Genomic DNA, 22,558 nt, shown 5'->3' on the forward strand with positions numbered 1-22,558 from the left:
TCATCCCTACCTCTTGTAGATGGTAAAATGCCAGCCCAGAGAGGGTATGGACTTGCTCAAGCCACTTATTATAGTGGATCTTCTGACCCTGTGGTTTTGTGTCTTTGCCTCACACCACCCTACTTTCCCAAAGCCTTTTGAACAAGGCTCAACTTCCCAATTGACCCCATTATCCTGGAAAACTTAGGGCGGGGCAGCCTTTCTGCAACTTTTGTCATGTTCTCAATGATCAGACAACCTCCCTGCTATGAAATAAGTAGCTGTGTCCTGGAAGTAGAGGGAAAATGCTCCACAATGCCAGTATTGGAATGCAAATGAGCAATTATAGTCGATTAAAACAGGATACAGTATAATTACCACCAAGCGTGCTAACCTTTATATTCAAGAGGATTTGACCCGCTGAAAGGAAATTAAACAATAGTAAAAAAAAAAAAAAACAGAAAACAAAAACACCTCTTCCTTAACCGAGGGATATGCTTGGGGCTGGAGCCTCACTTCAGGGGCCTCTGAGGTTGGACAGAAGAGACCCTCCTTCCCCCAGGCCCACCTCTCAGACCCTACCAGCCAGATTTGATGGTACCCTGTCACTGACTTATTGTGCCCATCACCAAACACCGCATAATTTAGCTAAATACCGGAACCCTGCTCGGCTCTTCTGGGAAAGCCTGTAGCCTCAGGCATCCTGAAAGCCTTTGCTGAACTTTGCTACAAAGTACCTTGTACCTGCACTTCCTGGCCCTCTGCATCTGGACTGATCTGTCTTTTAAAGCCAAATCTCTTGTTTCCTTATTTATAAACACTCCTCTTAAGATCAGATTCAATTTTCTGAATCCCATTTTATGGGGACCCAGTGTTTGCTACAAAGAAAGCACCCCATGGTGAGTCCTGCAGTCTAACCTCAGGGTCCCAGACCTCTCAGCCTGTTTGCTTGTTCATCCATCCACCAAATATTTATGGAGCTTGTTTTACGTACCTCGTGCTGTCCTGGGCCCCATGGATACAGCAGGAAAAATAAAAGACAGAACTCCCTTTCCTCAAGGAGCTTATGTTTTAGAAATCTTAAACTTACAAGGTGATAAAACAGCGGGTGGAGGGCAGCTAGAGGGAACCAGAGAGGCTGGCGGGACTGGGATGCGTGTGGGAGAGGGAGTCCGGGAGGGCGTGGTGCTTGAGCCTCTCCACAACAGGTGGGCTGAGGGCATGGCTTGCAGGTTTACAGGGTGGGTCCTGAGCTGAGACTCAGGTACAGTAGTCCCGCCCCCTTATTCATGGTTTTGCTTTCTGCGGTTTCAGTTCCTCACCAGAAGCAAACAGACATCCTCCTTCTGATGTCAGAAGGCCAATAGCAGCCTAAGGCTGATCAGAAGGTCAATAGCAGCCTAAGGCTGTGTCCCAAGTCTAAGTCATTTACCTCACTTCTCATGACACATGGGCACTTCATCATCTCGCAGCATCACAAGAGGGATACGTATAGTACAGTGAGGTATTTTGGGAGACTTTTATTGCAGTATATTATTATTATTGACCTAGTTTATTCTTAGTTAATGTTAATCTCTTACCATGCCTAATTTATTTTTTTTAATTTTTGTAATGTTTTATTTATTTCTGAGAGAGAGAGAGAGAGACAGCATGAGCAGGGGAGGGTCAGAGAGAGAGGGAGACACAGAATCCGAAGCAGCCTCCAGGATCTGAGCTGTCAGCACGGAGCCTGACAAGGGGCTCAAACCCACAAACCGTGAGATGATGACCTGAGCTGAAGTCAGACGCTCAACCGACTGAGCCACCCAGGCGCCCCCTCGAAGCCTAGTTTATAAATTAAACTCTGTCATAGGTGTCTGTACATATAGGAAAAAACGTAAATATACAGGCTTCAGTCCTACCTGTATGGAGTCTTGGAACATGATCCACATGGAGAAGGGTGGGTGGGGGCTGCCGTACCTCAGACCCACCACTCTGGACCTCGGCTGCCCGATGTAGAAAGTAGGCAGGACAGTGATATCACACTGGGATGGCAGGCAGGGTCCCTGACATTGAGAAGTCCTCAGCCTTGTGGGGATTCAAACACACCTAGGACAAAAACCTGGCATTGGGTAGTACAGATAACAGAAGGCATGAAAAGATACGGCGATCTGAAGGAGGCTGGCCTCCTCCCCAAGGGTGAGGAAGCTGGCACAGCAGAGGACAGAGGTGTTGGAGGAAGGATGGAGACTGGACAAGTCACACAGCAAGTCAGAGCAGAGCCAAGATTTGAACGCAGGGTCCTCTGAGCCAAAGCCTAATCCTTTGCACTATACCCGACAACCTGGACTATGAGGTTGGGGAGGGCAGACTCCGAGTAAGTGGGAAGACACATGCTGAATTCATAGTTTTGAAACTTGGCTGCAGCGTGGACAGAGTGGTGCTAGCGCATGACCGAGAAGAAGGATAATGAGGGGCCTTGGTGATGGGGCTGAAGAAGGGGTGTAACTTCAGAATATAGTTAGAGATCAAGTTAGTGGGTCCTGACACCACTGATTGAATGGGGAAGCAGCTGGGGAAAGAGGGAAGCAGGCTCCGGTTTGGTCACGTGGAGGACAGCCCAGGGGACAGTGTTCTCAGCCCATTTCCACCTCGTTGGCCAGTTCCGCATCTTCCACATCTTCCGTGCTGGACTCAGCCTCTCCCATTCCTGGTTATCCTCGGAGACCTAGCTGCAACTCCACTGTCAGAGCCCAAAGGCTGAGTCCATTCACAAAGAACCTTCCAGCCTGGCTCTCTAGCCTCCTTTTCCTGTTTCACACTGCTCCTTTGGGTGTCGTGACCCAGGAATCCCATTCAGGTACGCACATTCAGCAGTTCTTTCCTTAAGCACGAGATCTGGGTCTTGCCACTCTGGGCACAGGGACTACAGACCTGCAGGAGACTGAATGCATAAGTGAAAATTGGGCTAGATCAAGGGTAGCAGATAGTGGGTTTCTCCCCAGCTGCCTGGAGTACTGTGGAGGGTTCTGAATCTGTGTCTAGGCTTAGCTGCACAGAGTATTGTGATCGATTAGTGATGTCTGCCACGAGCACAGGATGGTAAGGCAGTGTACGTGCCATTTATGTACAATCTCTTAATGACAAGATCTGTATCGTCTGGGCAGACTACAGCTGTACTCAGGAAAAATCAAAGATGGCGTCCAGATGGCTGGGATGGCTGAGGGCAGAAACAAATCAGAAGGCGGCCGTTAGGAGAACTGGAGCCAGTGTCCGATCCAGGCTGTCCTCAGCACTGCATTTCCGGCTTTCGTACCACTCTCCACTTGTGTCCGTTACATAACGACGCCCCTCAACCACTTTTTGTTTGCACACAGGGGTTCTTCTAGCTAACGCCTGCCTGCCCGTGGTTTCCTTTTGGCAGCGTAAGTCATCGTCAGTACTGTGGTCTTTGAGCAGTTCATCTGAATATTTTATTTCCCTTAGTCTTATTTTTAAAAATGTAAAAATGAAGGTGTGGATACCAGTGGAGGGAAGGTAGTTCTCCTCAATGTAATGTAGAAGCAGAACATGCATTTAGAACTTTAAACAACGGAATTACTTCAAAATAGTTATTAGCTATTTAATAAGTCACGCTACAGTGGTCATTGAGGAGCAGTCTACTGTATATGTTGCTGAGGGCACAGTGAGGGTACACTTGGCCAGGTTATAAGTGACCCCCTACATATGGGAGTGGTGATGCATAGGGGCACGTGTACCCCAATGTTCACAGCACTCTCAACAATAGCCGAATCGTGGAAAGAGCCTAAATGTTTATCAACTGACGAATGGATCAAAGTGATGTGGTTTATATATACAATGGAATACTACATGGCAGTGAGAAAGAATGAAATCTGACCATTTGTAGCAACGTGGATGGAACTTGAGGTTTCATGCTAAGTGAAGCAAGTCAGGCAGAGAAAGATAGATACCATATGTTTTCACTCACATGTGGAACAGGAGAAACTTAACAGAAGACCATGGGGGAGGGGAAAGGGAAAAAATAGTTAAGGAGAGAGAGGGAGACAAACCATAAGAGACTCTTAAATACTGAGAACAAACAGAGGGTTGATGGGGTTGAGGGAAAGGGGAAGGGGGGTGATGGGCGTGGAGGAAGGCACTTGTGGGGATGAGCACTGGATGTTGTATGAAAACCAACTTGACAATAAACTCTTTTAAAAAATACATAAATAAATATTTATTTCAATATTTTTGAAAAAAAAAATAAGTGACCCCTTAATGTAAACTCAAAAACAGACCAGGTGGAGGGATGCCTAGATGGCTCACTTGGTTGAGTATCCAACTCCAGTCTTAATTTTGGCTCAGGTCATCATCCCAGGGTCCTGGGATCCAGCCCCGCATCAGGCTCCATGCTTAGCATGGAGATTCTCTCTCTCCCTCTGCCCCTCTACCCTTGACAAGCTTAGTCACATCAAGTTGGTCCCACAGAGTAAAGATAAAGTTCTATGATTTTAATTTGTTCTATTTTATATGATAACATTCTTTTCCTTGCATTTTATCAGCATTGGGGGTTAAGGTAGAAATATCATTCAGGGCCTGGGCATTCTGGATAATTAATCTTCTGCCATGCCACAGAGATTAAAGTGGAAATTATGCAATTAAAAGCAATAGATTTTAGCTTCCTCCTGTCTTTTCATAGACATAAGCTAGTTGACCATGGTGTGGGGGTCATTGTGAAGGAAGATAATCAAGAATTTATATGAAATGCTGACGATCCGTGATAGATTGTGCAAGGCTAAGGGAAATGGGAGCTTTTATACCATGATTAGCCATCTGGGCAGGAACCATCCACCCTACTGACTGCTGGCCTCTAAGTTCTGACTGTTAATATCGGCCGCTGGCTCTGATTCTTATATATCTGACTGCATTCACTTGGATTACATTATATTTTACAGCAAGAGATTGTTTGAAGTAACTGGTTGATATGTCAGTAGTGCCCATTGCTGGTTTGGAAACAGGGTGCTGAAAGGGCTGGGGCAGAGCTGTGAGTGAGGATGGGGCCAGCATTGTAGGTTAAGGCAACAATCCAGACGTGAGCGGGACCCAAAGACACCTCTCTGCTGGTTCTTGTTTCTTGTTTTTGAGGACTGGGTTTAAATCCCTGATTTGTCACTTACCAACTGAAGGACTTACATTTGCATTTATGCTGTTTGTAGGTTAAGCCCAAAGAAGCAATACTTTTTTTTTTTATTATTGTTTTGTCATGTTCCTGACCCCTTAAGTCCCTCTAATGCATATATGACCATTCTTCAATGAACTAATAGCACAGTTAACACAAGAATCACTGTGTGTCCTACCACATATAGTGTCTCTATTTCAGCTTTTCTAAGATGTTAATTTATATGATAATTGGGGTGCCTGGGTGACTCGGTCAGTTAAGTGTCGACTTCAGCTCAGGTCATGATCTCACGGTTCGTGGGTTCGAGCCCCGTGTCGGGCTCTGTGCTGACAGCTCAGAGCCTGGAGCCTGTTTCAGATTCTGACTCCCTCTCTCTCTGACCTTCACTGCTCACACTGTCTCTATTGCTTTCTCAAAAAAAAAAAAAAAAAAAAAAATATATATATATATGATATATATATCATGATAATATATAATACAAGCAAAGTTCAAGAGGAAGTGCTGTATACATGTAACTGTTTCTATTGTCATGTGTAAAGTGGATGGCATTTAGGAAGATTTTATTGTCTTCTTCCCTCTGTCCCCATTTCCCGTGTCCTGAATTCCCATTTATCCGTTATGGTCTAATACCTGGATCACCTCCTTAGAGAAGCTCTCCCCGATTGCCCCTGTGATTAATCTGTGCTCCTCCATCCTTTACACTCCTCTTATTACATAATACGTTAATTATCTACTTACCTACATGTCTGTCTTTTCTACCAGTGGGGAGGCCTCGTGAAGCAGAAACTTCCATTTGAGACTCATTTACATATTTCAGGGTCTAGCTCAGTGCTTGGTACATGTAAGTGAATAAGTGCAAAAGCTGAGTGAAGGACTGGACCACCGGTGAAAGAAACCCTGAGTTGGAAAGGGTTTCAACTAGAAGAATTAAGACCGTACAGCACAGGTACTTTACCAGGGCCGTCTGAGTCTCTGAGCCATCCTAAAGCTGGTACACATATCTGTGTCTGTGCACCTTTGGGGGAAGAGAGGAGAGTCTGTAGCTGTTCTCAGGTTCTCAGAGGCATCCGTGGTCCCCAAATGTTGACAAGTTGCAGATATAAACAGATGGAATAGGCAGGCCCCACAGAGAGGACATGACGAAGCGATTGCAGAAGAGAATGTGCCAAAGGAGGAAAAATCAGACCCGGAGGAGACACCGCGTCCCGCATGGACCTCCAGGAGAGATTGTGGCCCCAGGACAGGAACTCCTGGAGTCTTGAGGGCGTTGCTGTTTGCTTATAAGCGGCACTTGTGTGAGGAAACCCAGGCAACATTCTGTTTCTTGCACAGAATCTGTGGCTGAAAGGGCTGCCCAGGTTCGTTGGGTCCAATCACCTGCCTCCAGCAACACCAAGCTGAAATGATCCCAGGCAAACACTGGGTCTTTCTTGCCCCAGATAGCTTCCCTCCCCTTCTCCCCTGCACTTTTCCTTTTCCTTTTCCTCTTCCTTCCTTCCTTCCTTCCTTCCTTCCTTCCTTCCTTCCTTCCTAGAGGGCATGTGAGTGGGAGAGGGGCAGAGAGAGAGGAAGAAAGAGAGAATCCCAAGCAGGTTCCACACCATCAGCTTAGCACCCAGTGCAGGGCTCGATCTCACAAACCCTGAGATCATGACCTGAGTCGAAGTCAAGAGTCAGACACTCAACCAACTGGGCTACCCAGGTGCCCCTCCCCTGCACCTTTCTATTCTGTCCTTGGCTGCTAAAACTTGATTACCATTAAGAGCCCTCTTTTTCAGAAATGTGGGTCATGGTCCATTCGTGAATCGTGACCTGAATTTAGAGGGTCATGACCAGCCTCATAAAAACATGAAGTAGAATATGATAGAAAATATTGAGTGCATCACACATGTAAGAGTGAGTATTTTGTGGAGCATCCTGTTTCAGCTCAATGTGTATGGGATTTTGATATCCTGTGTATTTCCTTCTGTGGGTTGTGGTCACAAATGATTGAAAAGCACCGATCTCAAGCATCACCATAGGCATTCGCTAGCTGCTCACTGAAAGACCAGACCCCTGAGTGGACGGTGGTGAGGGATGAGGCAGGAGAGAAGCCACACTGGGGGTTCCTTGTACTGCTGCACTGGGAAGTCCCCTGCTCCTGGCTGGAAGTGGGGGCTTGCCACGTTGCCCACCACCATCACCCCTTCTTGATTCTTTCCTCTCCTCCCCTGGGCAGGTTGTATACGTCACCGCAACATTTCCCTATATCATGCTTCTGATCCTCCTGATCCGAGGGATCACCTTGCCCGGGGCCTCCGAAGGCATCAAGTTCTACCTGTATCCTGACCTCTCCCGGCTCTCCGACCCACAGGTAAAGTTGCTTGCTCCGTGCCCAGTTGCCCTTCACCCCTGGGGTGCCCTCTGCAGGCCTCTGCTGCCAGCCATGGGGTCTCAGCAGCTGGCTGAGCATGTAGAAGCCTGTGGACCCCTTCTCACAATAATCATTTTCCATGCATAAATTAAATGCCTAGGAAATCCAATATATTGAAATACAACCACCAAAACATTAATAAAAGACAGATTCGTGACGTGGTAATAATATACGTGCCTGTTTATCAATATATCAAAGAGAAAGATCCCACAACAGGTCCAATGATTTTTGTGGTTTCAAGGTCATGATGAGCATAATTGATGTTTGGAGATATCAATACCGTGATACAAAAGTATCTGCAATTTCTCCTGCTAACAATTCTGTAGTTTGTTGTCTACATTCATAATTGAAGAAATGCTAAATTTGTTAGAGGTAAGTGAAAATAGAAACTTTTTCCTCCCGCCCAAGGTCACAGATCCCCACAAGCCATGCATCTCCGTGAGAGCAGCTGGGTGGGTCTCTGTTAGGGATGGATTTTCCTTGTGGGTGTAGCTCCCAGAGAGAGAATAATTGGTGAAAACTGGCTCTACCTGTTAGCTGTCTCCAGTAAGGCATTGGTTGTTCTGAACTTTGGATAGTGACTGTTTATACCTGAGCTTTTCGACGTGGGCAGTGGCGCTGTGCCTGGGTGTGTGTGAGACCAGAGAGGAAAACGAACACCTTGCGGGCTAAGAGGTGCCCAACATCACTGCCTGTTAGAAACTCGTGGGAACTTTTGAAAAATCCCCATTCCCAGAGCATAACCCAGACCAATTCAATTAAATTTGCGGGGGTGGGCCCTGGCTATCAGTACCTTCTAAAGGCCCCCAGGCAATTCCAGGGTGTCATAGAATGTGCTCAAAGACACGTGGTGGATGAGGAGACATCCGTCTTTTTTACCGCGGTGTAGTTGATATACAATGTTATATTAGTTTCAGGTGTACAGCACAGTGATTCAGGACTTTTATACATTACAAAGTGATCACCATGATAAATCTAGTGGTCACCATACACAGTTGCTATATATTATCAACTCTATTCCATATAGTGTACATTGTATCCCTGTGCCTTATTTATTTTATAACTATAAGTTTGTACCTTTTAATCCCCTTCCTCTATTTTGCCTACGCCCATCCCAGCAACAAGATACAGATTGTTCTCTGTATCTAAGAATCTGTTTCTGTTTTAAACTTTTTTAGATTCCACATATCAGTGAAATCATACAGTATTTGTCTTTCTCTGACTTATTTCACTTAGCATAATACACCCAGGTCTGTCCATGTTGTTGCAAATAGCAAGATTTCATTCTTCTTTATGACCGAATAATATTCCATTGTATCTGTATACCATATTTTCTTTATCCATTCGTCAGTCAGTGGGCGCTTGGGCTGCTTTTATAATTTGGCTATTGTAAATAATGCCATGAGGAACATAGAGGCACCCATTTTTCTATTAAAACAAACATAGATAGATCACACATTAGAATGTAGAATCTGCATTTGTAGCAGATAAGCCTGCGAGCAACTCCAAACCTGCAGTCTGTGGCTTCCAGCCACCCCTGTTCGGAGAACGTGGTGGAAAGGTTTATGGAGGGCGAGCTATCGCAGCTCGGGCGGAGCTCATCACACACTAAGGTCCGAGCCGGAGTGGCAACGCGGGCTCGTTTCCATCTCACTTTGCTGCGCTGTGAGGGGCCCCCGAGGCTCAGGACGGTACCGGGCACCTGATGGCACATCCTGAATCACAGGCAGAATCCCTAGGAGGAAGCAAATTAGCTCCTGACTGTTAGCCTCACCAGCTCCAGCCCCTGATGGCAAAGGCTCTGTTGGAGAATCGGCTTTGGAAAACGTATTTCCAGAATCACTGGTCTGTGCCTTTCCCTCAAAGCCACAAATTCTTGGCCCCGTAAAGACTTCCTATTCTTCCCTCTGCTCACAGCCTGCCTTACCCTGTTCCTCAAAGTCTATCAGGAAGGAGAGCCTGGGTATCACCCACGTTTTCCAAACCTAACTGATCGTCAGAACACCTTGGAACATGGTAGGAGTGCAGTCTCAGGGGTTGTGAGATGCCACCTGCCTATCTTTGTTATTAGGAAGCTGCAGAGGAGATGCCGATAATCAGAAAAGTTTGGGAAAACCCAGCCAACACCTACGACCATAGAGCCCTCACTACACATACACACATGCACACCACAAACTCACACCCACACACAGAATAGAGGTGAAGCCGGGCACCTCACCGTTCACACCGTCTGCCTCATTATCCCAGCTTCCTGCCATCTCCTACCTCTAAGGCCTGGGCTCCCAGGCCAGCACTCACCTGCAAGGCTGTTCTGTGCAATCGCCGCTGGGAGTCGTGGTAGGCACCTTGGGCCAGTGCTCAGCACCTGGCTTTCCTCGGCCTCTGCTCATGATCCCAAGCGACCTTGGACATGTTCCTTCTCTTCTTCTGCTTCTGGGCCTTGGTTTTCCCACTAATGCAAGAAAAGGTTGGTTTCATTCAGCAGGTTCAAAGTGGATTCAGAGATTTCTTCATTTTCCATGAACGTGGGTTGACTAAGAGACTTACAGGCCACATCCAGCCCTTGCCCATTTCTGTAAATAAAGTCTTATTGGAACACTGCCTTATTACTTATTTTCCCCATATTGTTGTGGCCACTAAGGCATAACTCAGAGGCAGAGATGAGAGGCTGAGGCAGAAACCATATGCCCCCCTGTGTCCGGGGTCCCAGGATACCCCCCACACACACACACACGTTGGGTGATTCACTAGAGGGGCTCAGAGGACTCAGAGCAGTCATACTCTTTAAGACGGCTTACTTCCATCATCAGCGAGAGAAAAACACATAACATCAAGTCTGGAGGAATCCACGCACGGCTTCGCACAGCCTCCTGCTGGAGGAGCCACACAGAACGCGTTCCTTCTTGCGGCATCGAAATGCAGAAACGTGGGCAGTATTTCTCCCCAGAGGAGACCGGTCAGGACTCGGCTTTTTAATGGGGAAGTTTTATTAAGTGCACAGGTACTTTCTGGCCATGTGATCAGCCCCATGGTCTCCAGAATTCCAGACCTTCAGAAGGAAAGCAGGTGCTCTCCGTAAACTGCATTGCTTGTACAGATAGTCCAGGCAGGCTGGCACCGCAGAATTCAGTGCCCCTGGCATACAGAATGACTGTGTGACTTAGTACCGGGGGCACCTTCGCTACATTCCCAGATATCAGCCAAGAGCCTAGACCTGCTGTGGTAGCTCTTTGCCGCATACCTGCAAAACCTAAAATATTTGCTCTTTGGCCTTTTCTAGAGAAAGGTGCTAACTTTGAGCTGCAGAACCCTCGAGTGTCTCTAAGGGGAAACTTGTTGGCCTCTGATCTCCACTTGACTCTCCCACTCCATCCATGTCACTCTCTACCTCTGCTGCCACCAGCCTGGTCCAGATACCACCATCTCCCACTTGACAGTAGCCTCCTAACTGGTCTCCCAGAAATGTCCCTTAACCCCTTGGCCCCGTAGGCCTCTCTGAATCAGCAGCAGAGTGATCTGTTTGAAATATAAATCTGACAGGCACCTCTTTGCTTAAATCCCTTGTGGGGTTCCCTGTGGTCTTTGGAATAAGATCCACATGATAGGGCCTCCTAGGGCTTCCTTGAGCTGCCTCCTTACTGTATTCCCATCATTCTTCCCCTCTCTCAGCTCATTCCAGATGCTGGCCTTCTTTCTGCTTCAGGGCCTTTGCGCATGTTGCTTCTCTGCCGAGAACGCTCCCTCTTTCCTCCCTAGACCCTCCTTCCACACCTTGCCCAACATCCACTCATCCTTAGGACTCAGTTTAAACATCACTTTTTCAGGTGAGTCTTTCCCAACTGCCAAGCATGCACCTCTAGTATTTCATACTTATTTTACAAAGCACTTACCATGTTTGCAGGGAGATACATATGTGTGTGTGTGTGTGTGTGTGTATATATATATATATACACATACATGTATGTATGTATGTATTACCTGTGTCATTTGTTTAATGTCCATTCATTTGCTTAGCAGATATTTACTAAGTGCCTACTCTGTATCAGAGATTATTATAGATATCAGGGATATAGCATGGACATTGGACAAAAATAATGATCCTTTCCCCATGGAGTTTATGTGCCAAAGAAGAAAGCAGTAAGCAGAACAAAAAATAAAATATGCAGTCCGTTAAATGGTGACAGGAAGTCACAGAGACCAAGTATGGAGTTCCAGGAGGAGTGCTTGGGAGAGCGTGGCCAGGACTTCCTCCCAGAGAAGGCAGCTCGGAAGCAAGGTCTGTGTCTGTTTTGCTCCCCACCGTATCTCCATCCCTAGCTAGCTCAGTGCCTGCTACATAATAGGTGCTCAATAAACATTTGCCGAATGACTATAAGAGCCAAAGCTATTGGAGATTTTTTTTTTAATGTTTTATTTATTTCTAGGAGAGAGAGAGACAGCGTGAGCAGGGGAGGGGCAGAGAGAGAGGGAGTCACAGACTGAAACAGGCTCCAGGCTCTGAGCCGGCAGTCAGCACAGAGCCTGACGCGGGGCTCGAACCCACGAACCGCGAGATCATGACCTAAGTGAAAGTCGGACGCTTAACCGACTAAGCCACCCAGGCGCCCCAATTGGAGATTTTTGAAGAAAAATTGCATTGCTTTAGCTAAACATTTAAAAACCTCCAGCTCACCAGATCTGTGAGTTGTAATATTTTTTTATTCCCCTTGTGTGAGCATGCCCACCAAAAGCAACAGAGATAGTTAACCATCTGGGGTAGAGGCAAGGATAGTGACCACCAGAGTGAAGGATAAACAAAACTCCACATAACTGGTATTTTTGGAAGCAGGGGTGTGTTGCAGGAAGGGCCCAACGTGGCTGAAAGGAGAGGTGGGAATAGCCCCGAGCTGGCTTCTGTCTGCTCCGGGGGCTGAAAGGCTGGTGGTGGGGTGTATGGTAACTGGGAATCTGTGGAGGAGTCTTGACAAACCCTCAAACTTCGGAGGCTGGCACATCTCACAGCTTTGTCTCGGCGTGCTCAGGCAAGGCGGCCTGCGAGTGGGACCGGACAATCACAGTAGCCCAGCTAGAATGTCCACTCAGTAGACGGATCCAGGTCAGAGGGGCTGATCTCCTTGTCTGTGGCCACACAGCAGCTCGGTAGCCCCATTAGGACATAGAGCCCAGGGTTTCTGGGTTCTGGGCAAGAGACCAGAAATGAAGGAAGGTGAGACCTGAAGAAGAAAATAACAGACCCACACCATGCACTTCTCCGTGTTCCCCTTTGTGCACACACACCCCAGGCCACGAACCGCCCGGAAGGCCCTGGCTGGAACTGCCTCTCTCCCGTGGTGGTTGGTGTAGCAGGGCCCCTTCCTCTTCCCTGGAATGAGGGTCACACGCTGTGGTTGCCTGCCCCATCCCGTGGCTGTGAAGGTGAAGTGCAATGACCCAGTTGGCAAAGGAATGTTTTTTTCTTTTTACAATTAAGTATTTCAATGTGCATTAGGGAAAAAAAAAAAAAAGCCTGGGACAGCGATCAACCGTAATAAAACCGTGACTGCATGGTTATTACTAGAACGAAGCTGTATCTGTGTACGCTTCTCACACACACATTTACACACAGGTATGTGGTAAGGAGCAAAGTTAACTTAGAAGCAGCTATTAAATAAGTACTAGAATGAGTGTGGACCTGGCAGGCACAGTACAGGGTGAAGATGGGGTGCTGAGGTTCGGCGGGAGAATCACCCTACAGTCGTGTTAGGGCTGCAGGTAGCCACACGGTCCTGCTCAAGACAGCTGAGGCATGGCTCCCCAACCAGAGAAAGTAGGTCAGGAGAGCTGTCGGCTGGAAATACTTCATCAGCAGATCAGAAAAAGGCTCAGTCCCCTGGTACTTTTCTCCTTTTATCGAGTCCTTGTTCCGAGTAATGAACCTGACTTAGTTTCCCATTTGTGCTCCAGAACGCACCCGGAAGACGAACTCCCGGAAAGGCCTGGCCGTCCGGCTCGTCTGGGGGTGTGAACACCCTGGTTCCGCAGGGTCCGTCTAAAGGCTGCAGTGTTTAGGCTTCCCGCGGCTACGGGGGGCTAAGAGGTTGATGCTCGAGCTCCCGGAATGTCTCTTGCGTGTGGGCAGACGGGAAGGGCAGGTGATGGGGCTGGCGAGCCCCAGGGAGTCGGGCCGGTCAGGGGACAGCCTGCACGACACATTCAGAGCTCCAGCCACTCCCAGAGTGTGGCACCAGGGCCACCAGGGGCTGGAATAAGCCCTTACTGGGAGCCCTCCCCCGGCTGGCAACTCCACAGGAACCGCAACGGTCCTGTGTACCACTCGCATGTCACCAGAGCCCGGCAAAGCTGGTCCTTAGTTTATCCCCCGACACTTACTGCATGCCTACCTCTGCCAGGCAGTCAGGGTATAAAGGTGTAAGAGCACTCCCTGACTGGATGGGCCCCCCTCCCTGGAAGAAGGAAGAGGCTGGAGGAGAGCAGAGCTTGGCATCCTTCCTTTGGTCTGTTGGGAAGAACGTGCCCCTTGTTCTTGGCGATGGCCGTTGTGCCAACGCCTGCGAATGACCCCTGCCCTTTCGTACCAGGGCAGATCTAAAGGGGCTGCGTCAGTGCCAGCACTTTCCCTCTTTTGCTCGCTGGGGGCTTACGTGGCTGGGGACCTCACGGGAGGGCTGATCGCTGACGCTCCAGGCGCTACGTGGAGCACCTCCACCCCCCCCCCAGCTTGCCTCTCTCTCCTGCAGCCGGAAGAGCCGGCCCTGCCCCAGTAACAACTGTGGGCCTTGCATGCGATCGTCACAGCTTTACTTCCCTCAACACGTGTTTGGAGTTTGGTGAAGTCTGGGGCCCGGGGTGGGCGGCGGTGCCTGCACAGGTCAGCGGGGGGAGGACAGGCAGTGAGCCCTCGGGGTGCCTTCTACCCCTCAGGAAACTCTTGCTTCCTGCATCCCGTATCCTGGCCAGAGTGACCGGGAGGTGGGGCCTGTCCCTGCTCCAGGCTCTCCATCAATTCCAGAATTGGGCTCCAGCTTCCCTTGCCTGCTGCTTATGTGGGGTTCACACATGCCCGTGTGCTGTGTCATTTACATTTCCAAAGGGACACAGGGCTCCTGACTGGTGCAGAGCTCTGGACTCCAGCTCCCAGGGCCTTAAACAAGGGAAAACTCCTTCTGAGGGGCCCTCTGGGCTTGTGTGGCATTCTGCACAAAGACTTACTGAGTGTTGATCTGGACAGGCAGGCGCATTCACGCTGGCCCCCTCCTTCTGTCTCCCCAGCCGGTGAGGCAGGAGAACTCCAAAAAGCACGTAAAGAAAACTCAGCAGTTGGGAGCCTGGGAGCCAAGAACACCTTCCTCACGGGGTAACTGTGAGTCAGGACGGAGAGCGCAGAAGTCATCTGAAGGTCTAAAGGGCTGTGGGACCCTGGTGTTGCAGTCCGTGAGGGCTTCCTGACCACCTTGCGTAAAACCGTGCTCTCCACCCTGCACACCCTGTCTCCCCCCAGCTTCGGTTTTCACCATGACACTTGACAGCATCTAAGACACCTTTCATTTTGTGTCACCTCTACTCCACTCACCAGAATGTGTGCTCCAGGAGGGCAGAGGACTGATCTGTCACATTCGCTGCTAGATCTCCTGCCCTTGCCAAAATTAAGAGCTCAGTAAACACTTTTAGGCAGGCAGGCAGGCAGGCAGGCAGGCAGGCAGGAAGGAAGGAAGGAAGAGGGGAGGAGGAAAGAAGGAAGGAAAGAATTGAAGGAAGGAAGACAGGAAGGATGGACAGTTTTAGGAGGAACCTAAGTGGCTCTGTTACAGTGACCTAGCGTGGACTGCAGTCGTGGCTAAGCTCTCCAGAGTCAGGAGGTTTAGTGCATTGGAATCTGGTATCTAGGAGAGGACATTGGAGTCACTCTGTTGCTACTGACCAGCTTGGTGGCCTTCAGGCTGTCCCTTTACCTCTCAGAACTCAGGGTTCTCACCTGTCTGTCGGGGTTAGAATATCCACCACAAAGCGCCGTCATAAAGCAAGTTTGCACGTGAATGCAAAAGCACTGCTAATTCTCATTTTCGGTGCCCAGCGCAGGGCCTGGCATGCAGTAGGGCCCCAGGGACACGGGTGCTGGTCTTCATCTGCCTCCATGTCGCCGGGCTCTGGGCAGGAGGAGCTCCGCAGACCTGGAGGGAGGCTTTGAACTCGGAACCGAGTGCCTTCATTGTGAATCCAGCAAATTAAGTTTCTCATCAAGAACTTGAAGCGACACAGCAGCTCGCCTTCTTTGTCCCCTGGCAATTTGCATTCTGTGGTCTCTCATAACTTTCTAAACATCTATTTGCCTTCACTGTCAGCCCTGTGTTCTCTCTGAAATCTGAAGTGCTTCCACTCCATTTTTCCCCCCTCAAATTTTCATTTTCTGTCTTTTCAGTCTTCGGGGAATGGAGGGGCGCTTGCAGGAAATCACATTTTCCCTGCCCCAGATTCCTGCCACTCTCACTCTTCATTGTGTTTCGAGTGTGTGTTTTCAGGGCGAGAACAGAAAGGCCTGTCGCGGATCCAGATTGCGGGGCCTGCTTTCCCAGGGTGAGCACACGCTCCCCAAGTCAGCTTCTTCTCTGCAGGGAGCTGGAGCCGGCAGCTCCGGCGCCCCAAGTCCTGGAGGTGGGGTAGAAGGAGGCCCGAACAGTGAGAGCCCCTCAGGACCCTGGATAGTTCCTGCACCTGCCCACCCCACAAGGACCCTCGCCTACAACCTCACCTGCTGAGCCTCATGGACGTGCCCGTGGATTCGCTGCCACCTGGTGGCAGGGCACTCTGGCTCCAGACAGGGACCCGAGGAAACCTGAGCTTCTTTGCTGCGGGACTTTCAAACCGCAATGTAGATAATGACATTGACTTAGAGATGTTGGATCTGTTTTTGAAAATATTGCAGATCTCACGGAATGTGAAGGCTACTACTCCCTGGGACCGAAAATCAACCAAGGTTTCCTTTTGGTATATTTGATCTGGGGCTAGAGGGTCCCTGTTCTACCAGCATTCATTTGTTGTCTACTCGCTACCAGGTACTGGAGATGCAGAATCAGACAACACATGATTCTTGTCTTCAAGGAGACGACAGTGTGTCGGGAGACACACATAATTAGGTCAGTGATAACAGCAGTGAAGAAAGGGGTCCTAGGGCTGGAACTCACCTAACACAGGGGTGCTTCCAGTCACTGGGTCAATGCTCCCAGAATTAGAGACACGATACTGGCTGCACACACACGCTGAAAGAAAGGTAGTCAGCATTGCCTCCTTCTTGACTCCTTGAAATTCCTTAAGAGTCACTGATCTGTGGAATCAGAATTCCTGTATATCCCCCTGAGATTCTGTGCATCGCTGGGGCTCCTCATTAAATTCTTTCAGCCACAAGCTTACTCAGGGGGAAGTTTTGTGAATTTTAGTTCTCAGCTGGTTCAGTAGCACCTTATTAATCTGCAGTCTCAGTGGCTGATGTGATGCTTGGGTACACGTACAAGCAGTGATACTAGTTATCATTTCTTTTTTTAATGTTTGTTTATTTTTGAGAGAGAGAGCGAGCAGGGAGGAGCAGACAGAGAGGGAGACAGAGAATCCCAAGCAGGCTCCGTGCCTGATGCAGGACTCAAACTCCCAAACTGTGAGATCGTGACCTGAGCCGCAATCAAGAGTCAGACGCTCAACCGATTGAGCCACCCAGGTGCCCCGCTGATTATTGTTTCTTGATGGCTGATTCTATGACAGGTACTATACTTCACAAACTTGTCATTTAATTTATCCTATTCACTCAATCAGCAAATAGTTGTTGATTATTATTATTTTCTAGACCCAGGCACTAAATGCTACATATAAGGACCTTAAATTCTTATGACCTGTAAGACAGGACCTAAGGTCTTATTTCCATCAGAAAGGCTCTCTCTTATGGGACATGAGGGTTTTAAAACCTGTGTCCTAAAGGGTTTTCGAATGAGGGAACTGAGACCCCGAGAGGTTGGGCCACTTCCCTTGTGCTTATAGAGATAGCTCTTGAACGCAGGTGAGTCTCACTTGGTCAAGTAAAGGATGCGGTGCTGAAACCCTTTGTCACGTCTGACTTTTCTGGCCTTCCTCTTACTCTGCAGCCCTGGGCTAGCAACCCTGGCTCTGGCGTCTTTGAGCATCCCACACCTTCCTGACTACTTTGCAAGAATCCTAGAATCTCAGCATCAGGTGGGTCTAGTCCCTCCCTGGTGCAGGAGCCTCCTCCCCAGTAACCTGGTCAGTTTCGGACTGGTCCCTCCTACAACAAGGAAACCCTTCGCCTCCACTTTGGAACACTCCCTGCTCATCTGGTTCCTGATGTTGAGACATTCATTCTTTGTTTCATTTGCTTGTTCCTTCTTGATTCATCTGCCCTAATTTGTGCCCCACTTTGAAAGTATCTTCCAGGGTTCGACATGCTCATTTAAGTGCAGCTTAGACAACTGAGGCACAAACCAGCCTCCTCTGGGCTACGAGCCTCCAAGATGGGCTCCCTGCCCCTTACCACAATTTCCTTCCTCACCAAACAGACTGAGGGAGCTTTGAAAAAGGAATCCTGGATTATGTAACCTCCTGGCATTGTTCTTTAAATGTGTTTTGCTTTAATTCTTTGCATATGTTTATTCTCACATCTTTTTTCCCTAGTTCATGAATCATATTTTCCTGTTTCCTGTGCATGTCTGGTAGTTTTGATTGAATACTGTGGGTTGTAGTTGAATATTGCAGATACTATACTGTAGATGTTCTGAGTTCTGTTATCTTCCTCTGAAGAGGGTCGACTTTTATTTGAATAGCTATTTCAATTATGGACTGACACCTTAAACTTAATGTAGATTCAACTTTATGTTTTCTTATTGCGGGTATGTGGAAATCCCAAGCTGTTTCTTAAGACCCTCGAACTTAACAGGACTCAGTGGGCCTTCATTGGTTCTAAGCTCTGTCTCCTCTGTAGAGCTCATCAGGGCTGTGCTTCAGGCTTTGTTAGGATGGGTCTAGAAGAGTTCTTACTCTAGAGCAGTGGTGTTCAGCCAGGGAAATTTTGCATCCCAGGAGACATAAGGCAATGTTTGGAAAACAGATGCTGCTAAACATCCTACATTGCACAGGAAAGCCACCCAAACAAGGAGCTATGGGGCCCATAATGCCATGGTGGAGAAACCTTGCCTGGAGGCCTGGTTCTTGCTCCTAAAGGGAGCTCATTCTGTGCCCCAGCCAGGTGCCAAGGGTGAATACTTGGGTGTTGACCAAATCTGTCCACTCTTGTAGGCAGTCCCCTCACCCTGCTCTTCTTTCAGCAGTGACCGACCTCTAGCATCTCTGTTCCACTCTCAGCCCCTGGTAGCACTGTCTGGCTGTGGGTGGGCTCACACTGGGCATTTACAGCTCAGCCCGCAGCCACAGCCTCATGGACATCTGGGGCCCTGCACTGTACAGCTCCCCCTTTCTGGTGCCCCACACTATAGATCATAACTATTTCAGCTGTCCCACACCCTGGCCCTGCCTCCTTGGCCCAGTGAGAATATGTATTCTGCTCGGACTCTAGCCTTTTCTGCTGTGGTCAAGAAATTGTCCCCAGGTAGAGGGCTGGGGAAAACCCCCCGGAGGTTCGCATCTCTCCGGGATAGCAGTCTTGCCCTGCATATTATCCACTGCCTGAAGCAGTTGCCTCCACTATTGTGGCTGCTTTGCTAGCTGCTTATGGCAGGAGGGCTAGTCTGATACCAGGTCATGACCAGATACAGAGGTCAACCCCCACCAGCTTCCCCTTGCACTAGGATTAAAATCCAGACTGCTCACCGTGACCGTCTGTGGCCTGGTCCCATCTCCCACATGGCCTTGGGCATCCTAGACTCTTTCCTACTGTCCACCTTGCCTGTCGGGATCAGTGTTCCCTTGGACAACCCCATGGCCTGCTCCTTCTTGTCCTGTAAGCCTTAGCTCCAAGGTCAGGTTGCTTCTGAGCAGCTGAGCTCAAACACCTCCACTAAAACCCATGACTTCAACCAAACCCCTGTTTTCTTTCATTCACAGCCCTGATGGCTGTCGGAAGCAATCCCATGTGTTTGTTGATGTGCTCACTATTAGCCTCCTCAGTTAGTGCAGCTCCATGGAAGCAAAGAACTTGCTGTCTTGTGCACTGTAGACTTCCCAGCGCCTGTCATAGAGTCTGCCCATGTTAGACTCTCAGTCACTACTGGATGGGTGGGCGGGGGGATGCCATATGGTGGTTTAGATAAAGGACTGCAGACACTCAGAGGAGAGCAAAACTATTTCCAGTTGCACATCCTTTGGGAGACTTTTTGAAACAGGTAGCCTTCGACTTGATCTTTGAAGGGTAGGGAAGAGAAGGCTGTTTGGAGATAAGCAAATACCAGAAGTAGGGAAGTCAGCGTATATGAAGGGAGTGGGCAGTAACTCGCTGTCGCTCTAGAACAGCTGTTCCTTCAGGGAATCATAGGAAATACGAGGGAGACAGCAGGCTGAGTCCCCTTTACGGGGAACCTTTGGTGCCAGCCCAGAGAGTTTAAGACTTCATTCAGTGGCCAGGAGGGAGCTGTTGAAAGTTTCTGGGCAAGAAGTTGATGGGCATAACAAAGCTGTAACTTCGAAGACTGCTCAGACTGGAGGGGCTCTGTAGACTTTGGCAGCAGAGTTTTAGAGTCAGACAGAACCTCATTTGAATGCCTGCCTCTCGTTCACCACACTGTGTGACCTAAGCAGGCACTCACCCTCTCTGGCCTCAGTTTCCCCTCTTACATGCCTCAACATCCAACCTTTTACTAATGTGCACCCCTTGTAGACGTGGTAAGCTTAGATGAAACAGCAGTGTGGACTTCCCCAGGGGCAGAAAAAGAGAAAGAAGAGAGTAAGTTTGGAGGTGAGGAAAGAAGTGGACATGTATCAGATGACCTTGATTTTGGAGGGGCGGGGGCAGGGTAAAGCAAGGAAGAAGTCTGTCTGCCGAGGACAGTGGAGGCTTTGCCATGTCATAGGGGACCCGAGGGACAGCCCTCCAGCTGTGACATTGCAGGTTTGTGGGCAGATGGAGCTGGGGTTAGTGCCATTGTTTGAGTTCATGTGGCTACTTCTGGAAGCCCAAGATGCCCTGCAGGGAAGGGGGACATGGGGCTCATTTCAAAGAGATGTCAGTGAACGCTGAAGGTGTGCCTGCTGTCTGCCGGGCCTGACCATGTGTTCGGAGTATGAGGGGTGAACTTGGCAATGCATTCTCCTAGGGAGAGAGAGATGTCGCCAGGAGCAGCCACAGTGCGGGCTGGGGAGGACCATGGACAGCCATGACCCCAGCTGTACCAGCACCGGAGAGTGGCCATGAGCCCTCTCTAACAATCTCCAGGGATTCTTAGGCTGGTTTTGTTTTGTTTTGTTTTTAGAATTCCGGCCTTACATTTATTCATAGAGCAAGTACTATTGAACACCTACTGCGTGCCTGGCAGTGCCATGTGCTGGCTAGGCTTTGCTTATAAAATGAATCAACAGAAATGTCCAGACTGTCTACCCCTGCTGGACGTTTGCTGCTCCCTGTGGGAGTGAGGGGAGTATGGGGAGGAGTGGTGTTTTCTAGGACAGGAGTTTTAACTACGGGGGGGTTTGGACCCCCCCCCCACAGTTGGACATAAAATTTTGCGCCCTAAGCATGTTCTTTTTTTTTTTTTTTTAATTAATAGACTTTCTAAAAGCAGTTTTAGCTTTACAGAAAAATTAAGCATAGAATTCCCACATACCCCCTCACCCCCACTCTGGTTTCCCCTATTATTTACATTATATTAATGCGGCATGTTTGTTGCCATTGATGAGGCAATCCTGAGACATTATCATTAACCCTAGTTTACATTCAAGTTCACTGTTCCTGTTGTGCACTTCGGGGGTGGGGGGGTTTAACAAATACGTAATGTCATGTGTCTGCCATGGACACATAGAACATACAGAATAGCCTCAGTGCCCTAAACACCCCGTGCTCCACCCATTGATCCTTCCTTCCTCTCCAAGCCCCCAGCAACCACTGATCTTCCTGTCTGCATACTTCTGCCCTTTCCAGAGCGTCCTACAGCGTGTAGCCTTTTCAGATTGGCGCCTTTCACCTAGTCATAAGCATTGTGGGTTTATGCGTATCTTTCTGTGGCTTAGCAGCTCATTTCTTTTTATCACTGAGTAATCGTCTATCCTCAAGAGGTACCACAGTCTGGTTATCCTTTCATTTATTGATGGACGTCTTGGGTACTTTCAAGTTGGGCAGTTACGAATAAAGCTGCCAGGAACATTTGTGCGCAGATACCTCTGAAAAACATGAAGCATGTTTTTCTGTAAGGCAGTCCATCCACTGTCAACAGCCGAGACTGCTATACTTGAGCTTCCCCCCAGAGCTCTGGTCCAGTGTGAGGTTCCCATCACATTGCTTGGATGTGAATCATGGCTCATCCACTTACCAACTGTCACCCCAGGGAAGTACTGAGCCCTCTGAGCCTTGGTTGTTTTGTTTGTTTGGTTGGTTTTGGTTTTTTATCTGTAAGAAGGGTTGCTGTGAGGATCAAATGAGATCGTCCTAATTCATGATGTGGGTGGCATCATGTCCAGCGCATAGTAAAGGCTCAATGAACGTTGGCTCTTGTTTTCTTTAAGAGATGAATATGCCTTTAATTTTATTTTCTTGACTAACACTTGAGGGTGTTTTTGGCATCTCTGTTCAGCATGAGCTGATCTGACCTATCCTGTTCTCACAGAGTTTGCTTTTAAAACCATGTGGGAAACAGGTATGGCCAAACCAGAAGATACGAATATTAATGGAAGTTGCTATGATGCTAGCTGTCTCATACCAGAGTTAAGTGATGCTTTAAGACAACTGTCCTAAACCTGTGCTACTAACAGTGTGGGCCCCAGACCAGCAGCAGCAGCCTCATTTGGTAGCTTGTGGAAAATGCAGACTTGCAGGCTCCATCCCAAACCTGTTCATCAGAGTCTGCATT

The 22,558-nt window shown here is 48.7% G+C and overlaps 1 protein-coding gene across 2 annotated transcripts in view; it reads left to right on the plus strand.

Moving 5' to 3' along the window:
- The window catches only part of SLC6A11 (solute carrier family 6 member 11), a 128,553-nt gene that overhangs the window by 53,336 nt on the left and 52,659 nt on the right, over positions 1–22,558 (plus strand). For both annotated transcript variants that reach the window (XM_077751504.1, XM_077751505.1), the window contains one exon: positions 7,356–7,490. In XM_077751504.1, the coding sequence (XP_077607630.1) occupies positions 7,356–7,490 (135 nt within the window). The remainder of the gene's footprint in view (positions 1–7,355; positions 7,491–22,558) is intronic.

The sequence above is a fragment of the Crocuta crocuta genome, unplaced genomic scaffold, assembly GCF_008692635.1.
Source record: "Crocuta crocuta isolate KB4526 unplaced genomic scaffold, BGI_CrCroc_1.0 scaffold69, whole genome shotgun sequence".
Classification (NCBI taxonomy): Eukaryota; Metazoa; Chordata; class Mammalia; order Carnivora; family Hyaenidae; genus Crocuta; species Crocuta crocuta.